Raw genomic sequence first — 22,959 nt, 5'->3', positions numbered from 1 at the left:
GGGTCCTGACTAGGAGGAGGACGGAGGAAAAAAGTCCAGACGAAGAAGAAATTGAGGATGAAGAAGAAAATGAGGATGAAAAGCTTGGGCTGGGAAGGGGGATAGAGGACACCCCTGGGGGGACACGGGACACCCATGGGGGGACACGGGACACCCCTGGGGGGATCCAGGACACCCCTGGCTCCCGCAGCGGCGGAGCTGCGGGGCACGGATGCACAAACGGAGGGATGGAGGGGCGGGTGTGCGGACGGAGAGACGGATGGATGCCCTCCCCGGGGGGCGGCCCCTCTCCCCTCTCTCCCTCCCCTCCCTCCGGGCCGGGCCGGGCGGCTCCGCTCCCCCCGCGGGGCCGCTCCCGCGCCCGCCCCCGCTCCGCCGCCGCATTTAACGGGCCGTCCTGCCCCATCCCATCCCCGTCCCGTCCCGCCGGCCCGGCCATGGCGCGGGTGCCGCTGCTGCTCCTGGCGCTGGGCCTCGCCGCCGCCGCCAAGTCCCCGTACCAGCAGGTCCTGCAGCACAGCCGGCTCCGCGGCCGCCAGCACGGGTAAGCGGGGGGAGAGCCGAGGGGAGGGAAAGGGGGGAAACACCTTTTTTTTTCCCCCAAAATCCCGGGCGCGCCGCGGGGGATGCGCTCGGTGCCGGCTCCGCCGCGGGGTCTTTGTGCGGGAGCGGAGGCGGCGCCGAGCCGGGGAACCGCTTCTGTCCCTCGGGGGAACCGCTTCTGTCCCTCGGGGGAGCCGCTTCTGTCCCTCGCTTCTCGCATCGCTTTCTCTTCCTCTTTCATCCTCCAGTAACTTTTTTTTTTCTTCTTCTTTCCGTAACTTTCCTCCTTTCGATAACTTCCCCCTTTTCTATCACGATGCTTGTTAGTATCGCAGATGTCACTTCAGACTCTTCAGTGCTTCTTTATCAGTCAACCCCCGTTAAGGAAATAGGCTATAAAAATCCCTGGATTTCGCACCATTAAATGTTTTGTGGAAGGAATTCTTGTTGCCGTGAATTTATAGAAAAAGAAAGAAAATTGCTTCTATGCATCTGTGGAGTCAGCACCAGCTTACTCTTTGACTGGAACCCCCAGTCAGTCTTGGAAGTCTTCTTGACAAATATAATCACTTATTTACTCATAAATAGTACAAGATAAGACCTGTAGAAAGATGCATGTAGACCTGTCTTGCTTGATACACAATATTTCATGGAGCAAGTAGTTTGAGCCTTCATTGATAGGCAGAAAACTAACCCAATGTTAGTAGTTGTTTCCACCAGTTTTTAAATTTACTGGGAATTAGGAAGGGTGAAAGGATGACAGATCTTTCAGCTGGTTTCCATCTCTCAGCGTGGTGACAGTGATTGAGCTGAAGCTTCTGTTTAAATGGGTTGCTGGAAGCAGGGTCGTGAAATTCTTTAAATAAAAAAAAAAACAAACCACCAAACAAGACTTAAATGTTGCAATTTGATACATTCTCTGGCAGGGATCCAGGTCAGAATTTATGACAATGGAGGTTTTGTTTGTCTGACCAGGTACACAATCCAACAGGCAAATTCTGAGCTGATGTCTATTTGTAAAAGCTCAATAATGCCAGAATTACAGTGATTTATGTACATATAAAGTGGGTCTTGTTCATCATCTCTACGTGACTTGAAACTAAGTAAATACCCAGTTCTGCTGATAGCCCTGAGGCCAAAGTTTGCTCAGGTTGGCTGAGTTAGGGCAGTCCTGGGATAAATCAGTGCACTCATCTCTGCAGAGAGAAGCTTGTTGTGTTCCTCCCTGGACAATTAACAGAGGCACAGGGTGAGATGTGACTGAGGTCCACGCTGGTGCCGGAGATCTTTGGGAGACACGGGGAATTGGTGTGCCAGGGTTTCCATCTGTTGCTGAGATAAACCCAGCTGACCACAGCACTTCACTCCCTGGTCCCATTCTGATGGAGAGAGTGATTTACACCAAGCTAGTTTTTGAACATACACTGAATTTTGAGCGTTGATTAATGATGTGCCAGGGAGATACAGCAACGCAAAACCAGCCAAAAACATGTTGGATGTGAGGCATGTTGTGTTGCTTGCAGGAGGGAGCTCTGGAGGGATGTGCAACCAGGACTGCCACCCTTTGCTGTGAGCATCCCCCACACCATCAATGCCCCTATTGAGCCCAGAGCGAGCTGGGAGGCAGAGCTTGGCTCTGCAGCAAGAACTTGTACATCTTAATTAACTTTTTAAAAAAGTGAGTCAGCTCGAGTCAGTGAGAGGAGCTGAAAAGTATATAAGGAATTTTAGCATTTGAAGGTGAAAATGTAGGAGTGCTCTCCCCAAACCCACCCAGCCTTGTGGGCACTCCAGGATGCTGGGGAGGTTCATGGCCGCAGTCACTGCAGGTAGCTGGGGCTGTACCAACTCCTGCTCTTCTCAGCCTCTTCCCAGGGGCAGCCCCTTGTCCCAGCAGCTCCCAGCTGCTGCTGCCAAGGGAAAGGCTTTGGCTGAAGGGGAACAATAGGCAGTTTTATCCTGGAGTCAGCGTGGCTGGCTGGGAACGGCATGGCAGAGGTGATGAACTCCAACGAGGAGCGGGAAGAGTGTTGACAAATTCATTTTAAGCCAGACTGGGCAAAGCACCAGAACATGCAGTGCAGGGAGCCGCTACTACAGCCTGCCTGCAGGAATCACTGATAGCACGGCCCCGAGGGGGGATTTTTCCACACTGAGTTAAAACTGGGAAGAAGTTTTCCCCCATAAGCCAGGGAGGGAGCAGCAGCCCCAGAGAGCTGCAGTCCCAGGCAGGGAGGAGGGAGCAAAGCAGTTCACTGCTGTCCTGGAGGCACAAGGGTTTTCTTGGCAGGCTGCTCCCGGGGATACAGGGGAAGTGATCAAACAAGTCCTTCAGTAGCCAGGCTTGTCAAGATGAATATTAGAGGGATTGTCCACTGCCGTCAGCCAGACGCTGAAATCGAGGCAAGGCTTGGAATTTCCATGTAATTGGAACCACATTTCGGCTCGGCGGGGCCGGGTGGCCAAGGTGGGCTGAGTCAGAGCACAGACGTCTCTCTAAGCGATGATCCGGCGTGGAAGTTGCTGAGCCTGGGCCAGTTTGCACCAGCTGAAAGTTTAGCTTTGTGATTTCTAACTTTTTTTTTCTCTCAGTAGATTCTTACTCCTTGTCCACTGCTTTATATGAAGGGAATGAAATGCTTTCATGTGGAAACAAACTCCCTTTGCTGGGTACAGCAGTAACGAGGGAAACGATGAGCTGAGTCCCCCCAGGTCCCACAGGCCCTCTCTGTGCCCTCGGGGCAGGACGGAGGTGCCAGGGCAGCTACAGCCCTCTCTGTGCCCTCGGGGCAGGATGGAGGTGCCAGGGCTGTGCAGGGTCAGCTCTGCCCCCACAGGACCCGTGGCAGCAGCACCAACAAAGGCTCATTGAAGGCAGGCCAGGCTCCCGCAGGGGCTGGCACTGGAGTCAGCCAACACAGGGGAGACCCTCAGGTTAATTCATGCTAATGATGGGCAGGCTGGCCCGGGCTGGGATGCCGGGAAAAGCGAGCCTGGCCACTGGAGGACTCGGTGCTTGGGCTGCAAACTCTGCTTTTGTTATTTTTGGGGGGCAAGGGGCAGCGCCTCGGTCAGACTCAGCGTGAGACAGGCTGCTGTCTGTTCTCCTGAGCACATCAACAAGGCCTCCACAAGAGCATCTCCAGGCCCCATCCTGAGTTTCATTTGTGCAAGTGGAAAATCTGTCCTGGATGGCACAGAGCGCTTCTGATGGGCTGAAGGGATGATTTATGTGTTTCGCTTAATTATTTGTTTTCCCTTTGTCTGCTTGGCAGCCAGTGCTGCACGTACTTTTGGTGCTGATGCTCCAACTGGGACATGGTGTTGGTGGGAACATGGTGGGGAACCCAGCCTTGGTTGGGCTGAGCATCCTCAGCTTGCTTGGGTGTTTGCTACACCCAAGAGAGTTGATGGCCTTGCCACCCAGATCCATAAATCACATCTTACACTCTGATGTGTGTTGCCCAGTGGCCAGGGCTGCTGGCCACAAACCACAGAGATGGTGAGCCAGGCAGAGCAGGAAAATGCTGTGCTGGCCAAACCATCAGCAAGTAAACTCCCAGCTCCTGCTTGACCACATCTTTGCTCGCAGTGATGCCACTTCTTAGAAAGCTGAAAGGCTGCTGTCAGCTCTCAGCAGGGTTAGTCACACGTGGAACACCAACCATCAGCTTTTCTGGGTCAGCAGGAGCTCTGGGGACCTCCTGGGCTGACACAGCCACTCTTGAGCTGTGCTGTCATACCTGGTGTGTTGAAACAGGGGAGGGCACTGCTCATTTTCCCCTCATTCAGCTCAGCATCCTTGGCCTGCTGAGTCTATCACACAGCAAAAGTACCCATTCTGGTTCTGGTGCAAGTCTGTAGGCTGATAAATATCTGTGTTTTCTTATATCCTAAACACTAAAGTAATGGTTTCTTTTGGAAGGATTTGAGTTATGCAATAACTCGCTCAGGTTTTAGCTGGGATCCCAAATTGCAAGTAGCTGTTCAGCACGGAAACACTTTCAATTTACTTTCTTTATATTTTGGTGAGAGATGGAACATGGGAAAAAAGTCAAGAATTTGCACTTATTGAAGAAAAAGATGCTGTGACAGAGTGAGGAGAGATCTCTTTTCCTGCTTCCTCCACCTCATGATAGTCATTATATGCTCAAATCGAGTTGACTTGCAGCTCTCAAAGTTTCCTGCCTTGCAGCCCCAGGGTTTTTGGGTGCTGTCGGGTTGGGGGTCAGCATTGAGAGGAGGGAGGCTCACGGGACCCTCCTGTGCTCTGTCCTCCCCTGCAGCCCCAATGTGTGCGCGGTGCAGAAGCTGATTGGCACCAACAGGAAATACTTCACCAACTGCAAGCAGTGGTACCAGAGGAAGATCTGCGGGAAGTCAACGTAAGTACCTGGGTGCCAAGCCAGGGGCTCCCCAGAGAGAGGTGGGTGCTGGGTGGGGGAAGGAGCTGGTGTAGATGTCACAGCCCACGGGGTGGGTTTCACGTGGTAACAAACATGTTTTAGCTTTCTACTCCCTAAGAAATATTTATGTTTTTCTCCAATGGATCCTGAAACGCTTTGATGTTAAGAGTGGAAAGTACCATGTAAATACAAATGCTGATGGTTTGTTCTAATTGCATTTCTATATATATTTCTATAGCTCTCAGTGCTGTAATGAAGTGTGCACCAGATGTTTTCTAGTGCTCAGCCCCGTCCCTCTCCATGCTAGGCTCAGTGCTGCCTAGATTTAAGAAATAAAAAATGAGGAAAAAAAGGCAACCCAGAGCTGATGGATATTGGAGAGAGCGTAAAATTCATCTCCATCTGTTTGCTTTGGAAGGGAAAACAGAAATAAGGGGAAAGAAGAGTCAGCTTTAGCCAGCACTCTCTGATGACTCCACCAGGAAAGTTAATCAGACTTGCAGGCCAATTCCACGTCTAAAATTGCAAACAATAATATTCAAGTAGCTGTTGCATAAAGTATCTGTGTAAGCAGCCTCGGGACATTCTTTTGAAAGATGCAGTCAGCAGATAATTAAGGCTATGCATGCTTGACTGTCTGCCAGGCTGGAGAGCAGGAGCTGAGAGTCTTTTTCCTTGCTATAGTCCAAACTGGGCTTTCAGAAGCATTTGCTGGCCCCACACTCCAGCAGGGACCACCACAATACCCAGGATTGGTGCAGAGATGCCCTGAGCAGTCCTGGCCTTGGGGATCAGAGCTGTGAGCTGGGTCTAGTCCTGGATCTGCAGAGTCAAGAGCAGACAGCAGAAAATCATCTCGTGTTTCCGTTGTGGTCCACTGTAAATTGCAATTAGATCCATAGGAACCTGTTATTCTTTACTGCAGAATTTGGTTGCCATCATCAGTTTAGCTGTGATGCCTGGCCATTGGCATTCATTTCAGGTGCCTGCAAACCAGGACTTGTCACTGTTCAGAGCTTTTGACCTTTCACTGTACTTGCTGTGAATTTGTCCTAAGAAGGAAAATTCTGTACTTCAGGAGAATGTATTGCTGGATATACCATGTATCATGGTTTTCCTTATGCCCAATTGTCTTTACAGCAGAAAAAAAAGAACAAAAAAGAGAGGCAATGCTGTAAAATCCCCCTCCCCTTGATTCTACAAACCCAACAAAGCTGGGAAGGCTTAACTTGAGTGCTTAGAGTTCAGGCTGTCAACTTGGCTGAATAATGGTGCTTTTTGACAGAAAATGGACAAGATTATGGCATGGCAGTGTGGTATCATCACTGCCTCTTCTGATAACAGAGTAGCCTAGCATGTCTCCAAAGAAAACAGGGCTCAGCTGTGGATGTGGGATAGCTTTGCTGCTCTCAGCACTGAAAGGCAAAGCACTCCAGCCACGGATTCCTTCAGCTCTAAAGCAAATGAGAAACTAATCTCATGTAACCCAAGTGTGCAGCTGGATTTGGCAGAGACAAACTCACCCACTTATCTCCAGAAGGAGGTGTAACCACTGGCATCTGGCAGCATTTTATGATTTCATTTGAGGAGATGGGATAACCTCTTCTACCTCCTTTTCTCTGCTTTTACCCAAGTGTCTGATCCAGTGATGCCTCGCTGAGAGACAAGCACACAGAGCATTAACCTGCCTGTTAACCTATGAGATAATCTTTCCATTACCCACGGAATTTGCTCACTACTCCTTGCTTTGCATCACCTCCACAATGGGTGTTTTTGTCTTCTCTCCTCCCAGTCATTCTTGAGCCTGGGCCCTACTTTTTCCTTTAGCAGTGCTGGTGCAGAACAAAAGACATGTGCCTTGACTCAGATTTTCCAGAGGACCCTGGGACAGCTCTGATTACACAAGTTTGCTGGTGATGGCTCCCGCTGGACGTGGTGAGCCTGGCGTATGGAAGCAATCAGGAGTCATTTGGGCTATAAAGGACATGATGCATTGTGCTGCAGCACTCAAATTCCTGCACCAGTGTCAGGGCCCTGATGCTCAGTGCCTCAGCACCCACCACAGTAGGTGGGCACAGCTAATGCTGCCCAGCAGGAACCCTCGAAACCGGCCCATTGTGTAGGACTGAGCTGGTGCATGAGAGGTTCTGAGAACACCACATGCCTTTAAATCCCATAAAAATCAGGATTTGGCATGTTTGTCAGCATAACTGGGTGGATCCAGCCTTTGCTGGAGACCTGCAGTCAGCAGCTCGTGCTTGGTCCTCCAGCTCATGCTTGGTTCCTCCTGTTGCCAGAGGGATCTGCTCCACCAGCCCTGGGGAGGTGATGGAGCTGGAGAAGCGTGGTCATCTCTCTCCTCCTCCTAACAGGTTTTTCCTACCTGTGAGAACAGCAGTCCTGGGGTAGGAGACACTTGGCCCATCTCACCTGCTTCCCATTGGATCTCCCTGTTGTCCTCCCTGCTCGCTCAGAGGGTCGGTGGTGCCACAGGTTGTGTGTGTGCAGCAGGTGCAAATACCTGGCTCTAGGAAGATTGTTTTGGCTAGTCTGCTTTCTTTTCTTTCCCTTCTCTGAGCACTGTTTCAAACAGGTAGTGGGGAGGGAGGTCAGTGAGAGACCAGGTATTGCTGAGAATCAAAGCTCCAGTGTTGGAAATTTCAGCTCATGCATCAGAAGAAGACGACTCCTACCTCTTTATCTGCCTTTTTTTTCCATTTTTCACTTTGTTTTTCTCCTCTTTGCTGAAGTATTGGCTCACACAGTTAAGGAGAAATTAGATAGAGGATTTATGTACAGGTTTTATCATTGCTGATGACGTGAGACAAGACAGTTGGCAAGAAGTCTGACACTGCTTTGATTTTAACGAGCACTGAAACAAGATTGTTTTGGTAATTAGGTAATTTTCCACTGCTGGTGATTCCAAACTCAAAGAAACAGTTTATTTAGAGTATATTCTCATTGCTGTGCCTGTCTGTTTTATATTTTTCTACCTCCCTTGTGCACTGGGCTCATTCTTCTAGAATTGGGCTTGCAATGGAACACGTCCCCACACACTTTTTTGTCTTGAGAATGAAAAGACAACTTATAAATGTTGGGTTTGATTATTTTTTGAGAAATAACCCGTTAATAAGTTTCTTTTTTTTTTTGCCTTTAAAATTAACTTTCCTTTTCATGTCCAATGTACTTTCCTCGTTTTAGGAAAAAAAATTACTCCCTGGCACTTCTTTTACAAAAACAAACCATATGGGCTTTATTACAGGAAATTATTACGAATGGATCTTTATTCACTAATGTATGCCTAAGCTTATTTTTATTACCTTGAAGAATGCACTTAAAATTTAATTTCAGCTCCCAAGAATGCAACAGCAGTGAAACAATGACTGATAAAAGCCAGGGAGCTTGCTTCTGCAGGCAGACACTGATAGACAGCTCAGAAATGCAGTGTTTCAAAACCAGAGGCTGAAAAATTGTAGATTTGACTTGCAGTTACTCAAGGAGGACCTCAGGAAATCGTGGTCAGAGTGGGTGACAAATGCTCTTTGTGTGGGGGCAGTGCTGATTAACCCACACCCTTGGCACCCGCTGTGTCCCAGTGTAGTGGTTTGGAGCCATTGAGCAGGCACCAGAAACTGGGATGGACTGGGCAATTCCGAAGGCTTTTGTGCAGAACTCACTGCGTGGGGCAGTGGCTGGGGGGTGTTCAGGAGAAATCCTCCTCCCCGGGCAGCAGTGTGTGGCTCTGACCCAGCTGGAGAAGGGTAGGTAAGAAGAGCAGCCTTCCTGCCCTATGGATGTAGGGTCAGGCAGAGTAACCTTCAGCCAGAGCTGTGCTGCTCCTCCCTGGGTGCTGGAGGTGGCAGCAGCACCAGCTGGAGGGTGCCCTGTGCCCACCCCAGCGATGCCTTTGGGTGGGCTGGGTGGTCCTGTGCTTCCACCGAGTCCACCAGCCACGGGAGGCCAAATGCCTGGAGCTGAAGCCGTGTTTTACAACCCTCTGGCTCTTTGTAGGTTCCATCCCTTTGCTGAGCACCTCTGTGGTCATCTGGCCCTTTGCAGCAGTTTTCTGGTGCTGGGGATGGTGGCAGGACACGCTGGAGGTGATGCTGAGGGTCCCCTTCAGTGGGCACGTGAAGGGGGGATGTGAAGGAGCCCCTGTGTGAGTGGAGCTGGCCCTGCTACTGCCTTGGTGCTTCTGGCCATCAGCTTCCCTTCGTTCTGGAGATGCCACAAACCCACTGGGAAGCAGTCATAGGATCACAGAAGGCTTTGGGCAGGAAGGGACCTGACACACCATCCCCCTGCCATGGGCAGGGATATTTTCCACCAGACCAACTCCCTCCACCCCTTCCCGGTGCCCTCCCCTCCTGGCAGGAGCCTGGGGGCTGGGGCAGCCCTGAGCTGGTGTGCCACAGGCTGTGAGCATCAACATCCTGCCCCTTCAGTGCAGCTCATTAATCTCCAATTGGTCTATAAATAAGGCTTTTAAAACGTATGTCAGCACTTGGGAATTATTTATGCCGAACTTTAGAGCGATTTCTCTTTAATCAGCTCTTCATCTTTAATTACAGGTCTGAAGCAAGGGAACTGTCTAGACTGGATTTAGTTTCTAGGGTGAAATAAAGAAAAATTGGAGGTAGGGGAGGGAAGTGGTGGGGGGAGAAAGTGTGTGTTTCCAATGAACACGAGACAGGGGGGCTGGGGGAAGCAGAGCAGCAGGGTGTTAAGATCTCCAGTAGTCAAAGGAAGGGATTGCTTTAGGCAAGCTCTTTCCCACATGGAATATATAATGTCTAGACAATCAGTCTGGGTTTGCTTTGTAATTCTCTTAGGAAGCCGTGACACAGAATTTATTTGCTTCTGTCACAGCAAAGCAGGTATTTGTTTCACTTTCTGCCTCTTAATTACCCTGAAGAATTCCCTCTTAAACCCCAGGCATTTCCACTGTTTGTTAACAGTGTTAAAATGATGACAAATATCTGAAGCTGGAGGATTTTCCTTTCTCTTTGAGCGGGTGTGCTGAGCCTGGGTGATACAGCATCCTGCTTGCCTCAAATCCAACAGGGAGCACAGAGGAAATGCTTGCCTTTGGGAGGAACACCTATTCCCTCACTCTCTCAGCCCATCAATCAGGTGTCCTTGCTCCTTTCACAGCGAGCACGGAGCAATAGGTGAAAGAATCCCCTGTGAAAAATAAACTGGCAACTTCTGGATTGATTTTTTTTTCCTTTTCTTTTTTTTTCTTTTCCCTGCTAATATCAAGCCACATTCCCTCCAATGACCAGCTCTGAGAATCAGATGACTTCTGTTTCCCGTTGAGCTGCAGATGATGGATGCAGTTTTCAGGCAGCCCTTCCTTATTTAGGGTCTGCAAGCCTGCGGGACAGCCTTGAGTCCCCAGGAGGGTGTCTGTGACCCCTTTGGTTTTACTGGGGGAAAGTGTTTAATCAGGGCAGCAGTTTGGTGGCAGCCAGAAGGAAATGCTGCCCTGAGGGCACTGACGTGGCTGTAGTTGTGCCCGAGGTGCCCATGGATTCACTTGGATGCCACCACTGGTGAAGTTTCTCCCTGCAGGGCTTTTCCCAAGTCCTTGTGCCAAGTGCACGCATCCAACACCAGGGTTGTCCTTTCCCTCCGGGTCTGCCCTGTGGATTTTGCCATAAGTAAGCAAATAATTTCTGGTGGTGGACAAGAACAGGGTGAAATGAGGGGGAAAGGCTTGGTTTGGTCAAGCAGCCACGTTGGAGTTGCCCAAAGAGTGATGAGATGTGACAGCAGCAGTGAGCCGAGGAGATCCCCAAATCCCATGGGAAACGTGCCCAGATGAACCAGCACTGGCAGCCTTGCACAGGTTATCTCCTGGCACTGTGGAATCACTTTCCATCCACTGTTTGTACAAAGTCTCCTGGAAAATGTGGTTTCGAAAAGAAATCGGATCTGCTTTTGTTCTGTGGAGGAACTGGCAACACGCAGCCCTGAAGGAGATAAAAACTGCGGTTTGTCTTTGGTTCAAGTCTGTATTTCTAATGAAGAGTCTGCTTGGAAACAGCTCCAGATATGGCTGGACCCAGAACTGCAGCAAATAGAGAAAAAGCAATGAGATACTGTTGGTTAATCTGCCGTATCCATCTCTTATTCCAGAGTCATCAGTTACGAGTGCTGTCCTGGATATGAAAAAGTTCCTGGAGAAAAAGGCTGCCCAGCTGGTAAAAATATGTTTGACATTTTTTAGACTCCTTAAAATTACACAGCTGCCTAGTAAAGGGAAATATTAGAAAATTGCTCGAAGTGGATTTGATTTTTGCAATTTATGCACAATATTGCCATGAACAAACCCAAAATGGACCCAGCGGAGCACGGGCCGAGGGCCAGATCAGCTCCAAAGCTTGCTAAATGTTCCAGACAACTCAGAACCTTGGATATAATTAAACTTAATCAAGCATGGGAGGGCCATAGGGAACTACTTATTCCAGCAAGTGATATAGCTGTGTTGGAAATGGGAGGCAAAGGAATGACAGAGTAACAGACAGCCCTGCCAATCTCAGCTCGTTTTTAGTTTTTATTTTCATAGAATTTTACACCGGTTTGGTTTGGAAAGAAGCCTTAAAGATAATCTAGTTCCAAACCCCAGCCATGGGCAGGGACACCTTCCACTAGACCAGGTTGCTCCAAGCCCCGTCCAACCTGACCTTGGACGTTTTGGCAAGCATGGGGTTGGCAAAATTGCATTTAGGAGAAAATTAAGTTCAGCCACTGGTGGGGGTTGGGAGGGAGTTAACTGGGTTTATTGAAGAAAGCCATACTCTGCTTTTGCCTTCTGAACACTTCCTTCCACAAAAGCTGGATGCTGCCCAGTTAACCAGTGGAGACTGGGACCAGCAGTGTCCAACAGCAAATCCCAAAGGCCTGAGTGGAAACAAGGATTGGGTGAAAGCAATTAATATCTTTGTTTGCCTCAAATCCCATCTGTATAAATGCAGGGTAAGTCCATTCAAATCTGCAGAGATACAGTCAGTCCTGGATTACCCTGCTGGAACTGAGGGTGAAGCTGCCAGGCTGTGATTATTTATTACCTAATTGATGAACAGATCCCAGTCCCTGATGTGCTTCACTTCTCCAGCAGCTCTGCTTGAATTCAGCCAGAGGGAGGAATGATGTGTTGGGAATTTGGGAACATAACTTTCTCTTCTTTCAGCGCTGCCTCTTTCCAACATCTACGAGACCCTGGGGGTGGTTGGTTCTGCCACCACACAGCTCTACTCTGACCGCTCCAACCTGAGGCCAGAAATCGAAGGGCCGGGAAGTTTTACCATTTTTGCTCCCAGTAATGAGGCCTGGGCATCACTGTCTGCTGTAAGATGTAATTCCTCTGCTTTCCCCTCTTTCCCCTGGCTTTCTGTAATGGCCACCCATTTCTGTAGGGGTCTGGATCCAGCCCCATCTGGCAGAATAGGCACGGTCCTGATAGAGGAAGGACTCTGCATTTCCAAGATGGGTATCACTGCACTGGTCCAGAAGCTCCAGAGATTTACTTTTGAAGGATTCCAACACTGGAGAGATGTGGATGCCATGGAAGGCTTTCCATCCCTTTCAGTGTTTCATTTTGACCATTACTTTGCCACTCTGGTTGTTCTCAGTCTGTTCAAAAAGCCAGTCCCAATTACAGCCTCAGTGACTCCCACATCAGTGTGTCCCATCCTCAATTACATATAAATTTCCTTTGTATTCATTCTGATTTTCTCACTCTGTGTCTTGTGATATTTCCATTCCTGAAATGGTCACTGCTGTCCTGCTGGTGCTCCCATCCCAGTGGAGCATCCCTGTGAGCAAGGGAGTCACAACTGCACAACTCCCTCTTTACAGCTACATCCCAAGGAGGGAACATTTTATTTGGCTCTCCCCACTGCTAAGCCCTTACCCCAAACCTGCACCAGCAGAGCCCCTTGCAGGGATGATGCTGCTGGGAAAGGTCTTTTTGTGTATTTGCCCTTGGCCCTGTTGCTTTACTGCTCATTTCAGTGCAATGATCCCACACTGGAGCTGCCATCATCCTTTTGTCTGCCAAAGATGGAGGGTGCCAGAGCTGTTAGCTGCACTTTTAATGCAAAAGATAAAGATTTGTGAAAGTTGAGCTCTTAATTTGCACAGATGGAGTAAGGCTGAATGCATCACTCAGTATTCATGCACCTCCCCATACACACTTAGGAAGCACCCTGGGTGCAGCCAGACCTCCTGGCCCTCTCTAACCACTCAGGACTGAAAAGTTTATTTTCCTGATTTTCAGGAAACTCTGGATTCCTTGGTCAGCAACGTCAACATCGAGCTGCTCAACGCCCTGCGCTACCACATGGTGGACAAACGGGTCCTCACGGACGACCTGAAACACGGCACAACACTCAACTCCATGTACCAGAACCTGCCCATCCAGATTCACCACTATCCCAACGGGGTAAGGCATTCACAGGGGCAGGGTCATCCCAGAGCACACGGCACAGGGCTGTGTCCTTGTGGTTCTGGAATATCCCCAGTGAGGGGAGACCCCACACCCTCTCTGGGCAACCTGTTCAGTGCTCGGTCACTGCACAGCAAAGAAGTTATTGCTGGTGTTAAACCTGTCCACAGCAGGCTTGTTTCTTGGCTGCCTTGGAGCTCCTACACCGTCCTTGGGCCTCCAGGACTCTGTAATGCTTAGGTTGACAACTACTGATTGAAGATACATATTTTGAAGGAGTTTGAAAAGAATGTTTATAGTTTCCTCGATGCTGTTGCAGGGCAGTTGCCCACGCTGCTCTCTAACTGCTTGCTCAAGTCTTGGTCCTTGCATATTTTCTTAGTCTTGATGAATGAGGGTCGACAAAACCACTCATGATTTTCAGAGCTCTTTAAACATGAAATGTTTCAAGCATTCTTGATAGAACATTCCTGCTCTTTCCGTGTTTTCTCAGGAAACCACATTTCTGCTCTTGCTGATTCAATATTAAAGCACTCGCTGTGTTTGAAACAGAAATGGAAAAGCAGCAGAGGCTGCTTTACCTTCTCCTTTCAGTGCACATAACACCCCGTGGCTCTTTCCCCCTGCAGATTGTGACTGTGAACTGTGCCAGGCTGCTCAAAGCTGACCATCATGCCACCAACGGGGTGGTTCATGTCATCGACAAGGTCATTGCCACCACCACAAACACCATCCAGCAGATCATTGAGACTGAGGACAGCCTGGAAACTCTTCGGGTGAGTCAACCCACATGTGCCCCAGGGCTCCTGAAAGGTGCTCAGTCATCCCACTACTGGTGAATTGTCCTGAAGGGCTTTGCCTGTGTCCAGAGGCTGTGGCCCCACAGCTGCTGGTGAAATCCTTGTACCAACATTGCTCATTTTGCTTTAGGAAGAGAAGTGTTTAATATCAGTGCAAGTAGGATTTTATGGGAATAATTGTCACCCTGCTATGGCTGTTCTGAAAAGAGATGTAGACTGAGTGTGTCTCCTCATTCTTGTATGGGAGTCTTGGCCTTAGGAGACATTAACTGTCCCAATTTGATGCGTACCAATTTAATTGCCTTGGTATTTGTCAAGTTAAGGAATAACTCAAAATGTGCAGGGGATTTGCAGTTAGCCAGCTGTGGGTTCTGATCTGAAGTATTCCCTGGAATTACTGTGACCCTTTCCAGGCATATCAGGGTGTTTGAACTAACTCTCAGTCTTGCCAAAAAAAAAAAAGGACTCTTGTAATCAAATTTCTGGAACAGGAGAGAACCATGGGGCTGGGTCAAATTTATAAAGAGACCAAAGTGCTGAAAGAAGCTATTCAGGATTTTTTGTAAGTCCTCCGAAATTTTGAAGTACTCAGTAAGTCTGGCCCTTAGCATGTGCCTGGACAAAGCCTCTGACCTTTGTGCTCTGTCTGAACGTGTTTTACCCTCTCTCCTTGTTTCTCCCAAGGCTGCTGTGGCTGCATCCGACCTCAACAGCCTGCTGGAAAGCGAAGGCCAGTACACACTCTTGGCTCCAACCAATGAAGCCTTTGAGAAGATCCCACGAGAAACCCTGAACAGGATCCTGGGGGACCCAGAAGCCCTGAGGGGTGAGTGCTTGTTTGTTGAGTCCACTGAGAGGCCGAAGAGTGGTTTTGAGTTCTTCTAAATTCCTTCTCAAGGACCTCTGAGCAGCTCCTTGATGCACTCTGACAACAGCTGCAGTAAACAGATGTGACAAACTCCACCTTTTTTAACTGGGCAGCCCAGACCTCTCTGGTTGTAGATGTGTAGACATGGCAGAGAGAGTGGCAGCCAGATATGGAGGAGGGAGCTGAAGCAGGCCCTTTTCTGAGTTTTCTTTTAGCACTCCTTTGTGATGGTGATTTCTATTGACCCACCAAGATGCAAGAAAATCTAATCAGTGTAACTTCCCCTGACAAATGAGTCAAATACCGACATGAAGCCTTTTGAAGTTGGCAAAGGTGTTTAAAAATGACTCTTTTTAGGCACTTTACTTCAGGGGCTGCTGAACAAAAATGTCACATTTTAAAATGACTGCATTTTATGGAGTGGAGCCCTGTGCAATACACCCTGGCCACTGAACAGGATCCCTGAAAGCTGCAGTGCTTTCACAGCTGATTTTTGCAGCTCACTGAGACACTTTCCTCTCCCACAGACCTGCTGAACCATCACATCCTGAAGTCAGCCATGTGTGCTGAGGCCATCATCGCTGGCCTGACCATGGAGACTCTGGAAGGGACCACCTTGGACGTGGGCTGCAGTGGGGAAGAGCTGACCCTCAACGGGAAGCCCATCATTGCCAACAAGGATGTCCTGGCCACCAACGGCGTCGTGCATTTCGTCAACGAGCTGCTGATCCCAGACTCGGGTACTGGTGCCTCTCTGCATCCCTCTTTCTGCTGCCTTTCTTCTGGCTATTCTGCCGAGGAAATGCTGGGTTTAGAGGGCACAGCAATGGGTGGATTGCCCTTAATGCAAGGTTACTACGTGTTGCTTTTCTTTTCAGCCAAGACTCTGTTTGAGTTGGCACAAGAATCTGAAGTTTCCAAGTCAACAGAGTTTTTCAGACAAGCTGGTCTCAGTTCTCATCTAACTGGCAGTGAGCGAGTGACCCTCCTTGCCCCAGTGAACGATGTGTTCAAAGGTAAGCCAGGGATTAAATCCCTTGCTTCCAAGTGCTTGGGCCACAGGCCTCCTTCAAACAGTCTTCAGCCAAGTTTCAGTGCACAAGTATGCAAATCCTCTCTCAAATGCCACAAGCACAGGCAGTGGCATCTAGCTTTACAGTTTAAAACTGGTGTGGGTAATACTCTGTATTTGATTGGTTTTTAGTGTCTCAATAATAATATTAAGTGAATCACTGGTTCTTTCCACACTCTTTGCTGCAGATGGACTCCCAGTTATTGACAGCAACATGAGAAACCTGCTTCTAAACCACATTGTTAAAGACCAGCTCTCCTCTAAGTATCTGTATCATGGACAGAAGCTGCAGACTCTGGGGGACAAGGAGCTGAGAGTGTTTGTGTACCGCAATGTGAGTCCTCCCAGTGTGTGCTCTGTGTGCCTGAGGGATGAGGGGTGTTCTGATCTCACAGCTGTCACATAAAAAGTGTGAATGAACGTCATGGAAAGCACAAAAATCCCTCTTTGGAATCAATTGCTAATAAAGTGGGGTTTTTTCTGCTGTTGTGTCTGCAGAACCTTTGCATTGAAAATGCCTGCATTGCTGCCCATGACAAGAGGGGAAGGTTTGGGACCCTGTTTAGTGTGGACAAAATGCTGACTCCACCAACCGGCTCAGTGATGGATGTTCTCAAGGCAGACCATCGCTTCAGGTGACCTTTCTGCTCTTCCCAAGTGCTAGTTAGGAGAAGAAGAGCTGCCAGAGCAGTTTCTGTTTGTTATGGGTTATAGCCATGGTGATATAGATGTTTTTTAACACAGAAAGAGCATCCAAAACCATGGTCTCCCTAAATTATAGGGAGTGAAACTTCAAATAACCCTCAATGAATTGTAAGCCAAGAGTGTGTGGTTCCCTTAGCAGAGTAAGAAGCTGGCTCTGAATCCATCTCTGCCCATCAGAGCCCCTGTGGCCAGACCTCTCTGTCTCCACACTACCACTTGGTCCCCAAGGAGTCAGCATCCCCAGGTTGCTTTGCCATTTCTCAGACGTTCTGGTCGGACCTCACAGGCTCATTTCCTAATCTAAACCTAATCAACATCTTGATTAATTGATTCGCTGGATCCCAGCAGGATTTTGCCATTGTAACCCCCCGGCTCTCTCAGAGCACAGTTTGTGCAGCTGCTCAAAGAGCACCAGAGGAGTGTTTGCAGTGAAGCCTTTGCTGTGTGTTTGTTTTGCAGCACCTTGGTGGCTGCAATCCAGTCTGCAGGGCTGACAGAGAACCTCAACAGGCCGGGGACCTTCACGGTGTTCGCTCCGACCAACGAAGCTTTCCGAGCCCTGCCCCAGGGGGAGCTCAACAAACTCATGGGTGAGCACTCTGAGGGCATTCAGGGGAACTGCTGCCCTGTGCTCCTGGCGTGGCATGGGCAGGAATGGCCAAATGCCTCTGCTGGATCTCATTCTTTGACCCTGTCTGTTGGAATAGTGAGCTTTCTACACAACTGATTTGGACGAGTAAAAAGCTGTGGATGCACAGAGTGACACTGAATTCTCAAAGTGAGGTTTATACTGCCTGTGTTCTTGGAAGATGTGTTTGTAATTTGTGTCACAAACTCGCTCTGACTTTAATCTAGCTGTGCTGGTCCTGTAAGCCAGAAAGCTCCCAGGTGTTTCTAAAGGAACCAGTGAGGTCTCTGCTTTTCTCGAGGCTGAGAGAAGTGAGAATTTCTTCTCAACCATGCAGGATCAGGGTGTCTGAAGTAAATTTTGCGAAGAGAAGACAGTGGTCCACACACAGCCTCAAGTTACACTGCATGACATTTAAGTAGCAAAAAGGCTTGGGCTGTTTCTCCTTTTATCTATACATAGACAAAGCAGGAAGTTCAGTTTGATCCTGGGAAGACAACAAATATTCCAGCCTAGTTCAGATTAGGACCAGTCTCCTGAAAAGCACAGGCGTGCAGGCTGGGTGTGGAAAACAGCACGGGAATGTTTAATAATGCCCTCCTGGAAAAGCAGCACAATCTTTTACTTTGTTCATGTTCAAAACTGGCTGTGGTTGGAAACAACGTCAGGTATTTGAGAGTAATGTCTTCTGGTCATTAAACCCAACCAAACACTGACATCATAATTTGGGAAGCTTCTGCCCACGGTAGCTGGTTCTCCTTTTAAGTGCAGGGATGAGGGACCTGTAATATCAGACTGCACATCCAGTCTAGCACTTAATAGATAAATATTTCAGAAGTGTTTTGCAGCTCTGGTAAAAGGCTGCAGGAATGAAAACTCCCAGATGTGGGCACTTCAGATGTTCTTTTCTCACACAAATATTTAGCTTATGCCTCTGATGAAGGAGTGAATCACATTGGGGAGGACGTGCAGCGTGAACTGTGGCCACCCTAAAAACCATCACGGAAAAAAGCTGAAATACAAGCTTTGGAAGCACTGAAGGAAAAGGGAGCTGAGGGAGCTGCTCTGGTTTTGTACATGGAGCCACCTTTTGCACTAGTGGGGCTTGTCAGGGACACTGCATCCTCTGAAGGAGAAGCAGGAGAAGGGCTGCTGGCACATGTTCCTCTTCTGGAAAGTAGATGGTGAAGGGGAAGCATCTTATCTTCCTCAAATCTGCTTCAAAGCATGACTAGATGAGTAGAGACTCAGTGGAGTGGGGATCAGGGCATCAATCCATGAGCCAGTAGTTACATTTCTCCTGCACTTTTCCCCTTCCTACCCAGGAATGAGAATTATTGCCAAGTGACACTGGCCTTGGTGACATTTGCAAATACCAGTGTGCACCATCTGCTTCCTTATTTCACATGGATCTTTGCCCTGCCATCTCAGACTTCCTTGGGAAGTGAAAGCAGGAGCAGGTTCATGCTGTGCACAGTGAGAGAATGAGGGATGAAAACCCAAGAAATAGGAATTCCATGTTCTGGGCAGGTTTGGTAGGTACCGATGTGGGACACTGGGAGAGCATCATTTTGGACTTGCTGGGATCCTGACCTGCCCAGGCAGGAATGTCCTCAATGTCCTAAGCAGCTCCAGCCTGGTTTTTATTTTGTTTTGGGGGCTTTTTGGGGTGGTGGTTTGGTTTTGTTTTGTTTTTTTTTTTTTTTTTTAAATTTTACATGATTTCTTTGTGTTTTCAGGATGGTATTTTCCACGTAACTCCATTCCAGCACATGAAATATGGGAAGTGAGTGCTGATGTTGTTTTCTCCTCCCCCCCGCCAGGTAATGCCAAGGAACTTGCCAACATCCTCAAGTTCCACGTGGCCGACGAGATCCTGGTGAGCGGCGCCGTCAATGCCCTCGTGAGGCTCAAATCCATGCAGGGAGACAAACTGGAAGTCAGCATGGTGAGTCCCCTGGGATGGGGTTCTGAGCTCAGCAGGGCCATGAATGTGTCTGTGTGGGAATCTCCCCTAAATGTGCTCACAGTCCCACCAGACAGAGTTTTCCAGGCTGCAGCAGAGGGACTGTTGCCATGTGTTCAATCCAACAAGCTGGAAGAATGAAATGTGGTTTCCTTCAGCTTTCCCCCCAGAAGGCCAATTGTAAATGATTTCCAGGAGCTGTTATAAATGTAACCCTGAGTCATGGGGGAAAAAGCATAAATAAACGAAATGAATAGCTTGTTCAGCTAACACATCTCTTTTTGTGTAACCAAAATGATCTCTGCATGGGCTCCCTTAAAGCAGCAGGATTTATTTAGATATATAATTTTGTTTCACAAACTCTGCGCTGCATTAAGAGATCATAGGATCCTCTATTGAGGAAAAAAAACAACATTTCAGAAAGTAAATAACCATGTATAAGAAAATGCAGGACAAAAATGGAAGGAACAGTGTTTCCAAGTGCATTGAGTTGGTCAAAGTGCATGATGGACTCTTCCCCTGTCCAGTCCTGCTCTGCCCTCTCCTGATCCCATCTCCACAGCCATCCCCCTTGGCACGAGTGGCAGTGCCTGCTGCCACCAGGTTGCTGGTGGATGTGCTCTACTGCCACGGGACAGCATTCCCAGCCAGAGCACTGAGAGAGCCTAAAGCCTGCCAGCCATTCCAGGGCAGACTGCTCAGGCTGTAATTTGTTTTTATGTCCTCCTTAATTGGCAAGAGGAATGAAAATGCCTTCAGCCATCCGGTAAATGAATGAATGCAAAGTGAGGGCTTTTTTTAACGACATTGAAAATGACAAAAGTTTCTCGTTTTTCTTTTTTTATCTTTTCTTTCCCCGAACAGAAAAACAACGTGATACACATCAACAAGGAGCCCGTGGCAGAGAGCGATATCATGGCCACGAACGGGGTGATTTATGCCCTGAACTCTGTCTTACAGCCACAGGGTAGGTCCAAACAACGGTGAGAAACATCTGAGCCACCCTGTGACAGCAAAGCTGCTTCGGGAGGGGGTGGGGACACGTGGCAATGGCTCCGGTTTGGTGAGGAGGGTTGGGCTGCTGGGGGGTTTCCACCAGCAAATAGAGGAAGGAAGCAGCCTGAATGCTTCGAGTGCTTCAGTGCTCTCCATGTCCCACCCTCAGCTTCAAGGCCCCAGGAGAGAGGGGACGAGCCTGCAGACCCTGCACTGGAAATCTTCAAACAGGCGTCTGCGTTATCCAAGGTAAAAAACCCTCTCACTGAAATCACACTTGGGCAACAGTGATTGCAAGATTGCAAGACATCTCATTCACATGCTGACTTCCAAAATTGCCTAAAATTGCCATTTCAGGCAATGATCCATCCTCTCTTCTTGCATGATTTAATTCTGTAAGAAATAATACATTTTTCAACACGAAGCCTCAGTTTGCAGCAGGCAACCTTGGCATGGTGCTATATATGTCAGCTTCCAGAATGAAGAGTCATTCATCCATAGTTTTTGGTGACTATTGAGTATGTCAATAAATATATTGACATAATAGTCAATTATAGTCATAATAGTCAAAACAGTCAGTAGTCATAATAGTCAATATATTGACATAATAGTCAATTATAGTCATAATAGTCATAACAGTCAATAGTCATAATAGCCAATATATTGACATAATAGTTAATATATTTTTATAATATATTTAATATCTTTAATATATTATATAAATATATAAACAATGCATTCAACTATATATTTATATTTTTAGATTACATTAGTTATAATATAAATGAATATGTAATATATTTTTATAAGTAGAATACATTTTATATAATAGACTTAATATATAATTATAGGTGTATGTGTATATGTATATTTATACATATATATGCATATTTTTATATATATTTATATATATATTTATATATATTTTTATATATATATATATATATATATATGTATATATAATTGACTATAAATACTCAAATATATTGACATGCTGATTGTTCTTATGGCTGTCAGAGATCTGTTGTATTAATTATCTGTTTTATTCCATGCAGGTTTCTCAGAGGAATCCTCGACTAGGTAAAAAACCAACTTCTCCAACTCGTTTCTAATTTCCATTGTGTGTCCCTGTCCCTTAAAGAGGTTAATTCTCTTGTCTTGCCCTAAGCATGGCAGGGAGGGGAGGGGACAGGGAGATGCTTTGTGTCTGTGCCACCCAACTTGCCCCTTCCCTTGGCAGCTCCTGTCTACTCCCGGCTACTGGCGAGGATGAAGGAGAACTCGAGTGGGGTCTGAGCCACGTCCTGAGCAACCACACATCAGGGCCTGCATCCCCCCAGCTGTGGCTGACACCTAAAGAGAAGGACAGAATCGTTTTCAAAAACCAAATATCACCCTTAAGTTTATTTTTTGTCTCCAGCGAAATGGATAGGAAAAATGGAAAGCCATATATATATGTATATATATTTTTAAGACCGTTTTTTTATTTGGTTTTGACTTCAAAGTTCCCAGACTGAGAAAATGTTTTTGGGGTTTTTAATTTCTGGGGGTTTGTTGGGGTTTTTTGTTCTTTTTTTTTTTTTTTTTAATAAAAACTATTCACTACTTTGCAATTTTAAACATACCCAGTTTTGGGCTTGTTAAGTACATCCAAGGGCAGGTGCCCATTTTTTTTTTTTTAAATAAGCATGTGCTTCCTTGTTCCCTTGGGTTTCCAAAGTCTTCCATGAAATTCTGAACTGAAGGCTTTTAACAAAAGCCTCTCTATGGACAATGAGAAAATTGAATACCTATAAACTATGGTTTGAAACATTCTCTTTTTTTAAACCTTTTTTTTAAGCCTCTGGGTAATAACTGTGCTGCCTTTTGTTCACCAGATTGAAATGAGAGTTCTCCCTGGCTGAAGCCTTCCAGTAAATGGTTCGTTTTTGATAATGGTTGTTTTTTAATAAAAATTAAAAATAAAATCAAAAATATAAATATGAGAAGCGATGGCAATGCTTGGTTGGTTTTTTGGTTGGTTTGAGTTGCCTTTTGGCATCGTTTGCTCTCCTGAGCACGGGGAAGAAGGGGGGTCAGATTTGGCTGGGTCTGTGTTAATGGGTTGAATACTTACTGGGATGGAATGGCAAAGCATTTCTCCCCTCTGATCCCGGCCTGGCATCATTTTCTGGTGGTGCTTTCATGAGCAGTCACTGTCACACAATTCCAGGAGCACAGGGCAGCCACCCTCCCACTGCACATCCCTCCTGCTGCATCCTCAGCCACTTCCCCTGGCAGCTGGAGTTCAGCTCTCCATCCTGTGGTGCCAACAGCACTTACTCACCCACCAGGGCTTTATATCCACTCCCAGTTAGTTATTATTTTGGTGAAACTCATGATTATGAGGCAAAAAACAAGAAAGGGAGTATCAAGTGCAGAATACAAAAAATACCCGGATTGTTTTGGCTGCTCTGGCTGAGGAACACCCTGATAGTTTTCCTTCTATTAAAAGCCCAAACTGAAATCCCACACGCTCGGAGC

General features: G+C 47.6%; 1 protein-coding gene across 1 annotated transcript; it reads left to right on the top strand.

Annotated features, from left to right (window-relative positions):
• The first annotated feature begins 411 nt into the window (after positions 1-411).
• Positions 412-22,428, top strand: TGFBI (transforming growth factor beta induced). Its single transcript, XM_027682816.1, has 17 exons — positions 412-544; positions 4,830-4,928; positions 11,091-11,155; positions 12,145-12,302; positions 13,234-13,398; positions 14,031-14,177; positions 14,886-15,027; positions 15,597-15,809; positions 15,948-16,085; positions 16,330-16,475; positions 16,640-16,776; positions 17,306-17,436; positions 19,298-19,422; positions 20,305-20,407; positions 20,606-20,685; positions 21,492-21,516; positions 21,677-22,428. The coding sequence occupies exons 1-17, from the start codon at positions 438-440 to the stop codon at positions 21,730-21,732; spliced, it is 2,037 nt and encodes a 678-aa protein (XP_027538617.1). The 5' UTR covers positions 412-437; the 3' UTR covers positions 21,733-22,428.
• Positions 22,429-22,959: the final 531 nt, after the last annotated feature.

The sequence above is a fragment of the Neopelma chrysocephalum genome, unplaced genomic scaffold (assembly GCF_003984885.1).
Source record: "Neopelma chrysocephalum unplaced genomic scaffold, ASM398488v2 Primary Assembly neopelma1_63, whole genome shotgun sequence".
In the NCBI taxonomy this organism is placed as follows: domain Eukaryota; kingdom Metazoa; phylum Chordata; class Aves; order Passeriformes; family Pipridae; genus Neopelma; species Neopelma chrysocephalum.
This window is presented reverse-complemented; position numbering and strand designations above follow the sequence as displayed.

Excerpts from the sequence above, each read along its gene's own strand:
- TGFBI (XM_027682816.1), top strand. The coding sequence starts at position 438 with ATGGCGCGGGTGCCGCTGCTGCTCCTGGCGCTGGGCCTCGCCGCCGCC. Across the intron at positions 545-4,829 it reads CTCCGCGGCCGCCAGCACGG|CCCCAATGTGTGCGCGGTGC; the intron begins GTAAGCGGGGGG and ends CCTCCCCTGCAG. Across the intron at positions 20,686-21,491 it reads AGGCGTCTGCGTTATCCAAG|GTTTCTCAGAGGAATCCTCG; the intron begins GTAAAAAACCCT and ends TATTCCATGCAG.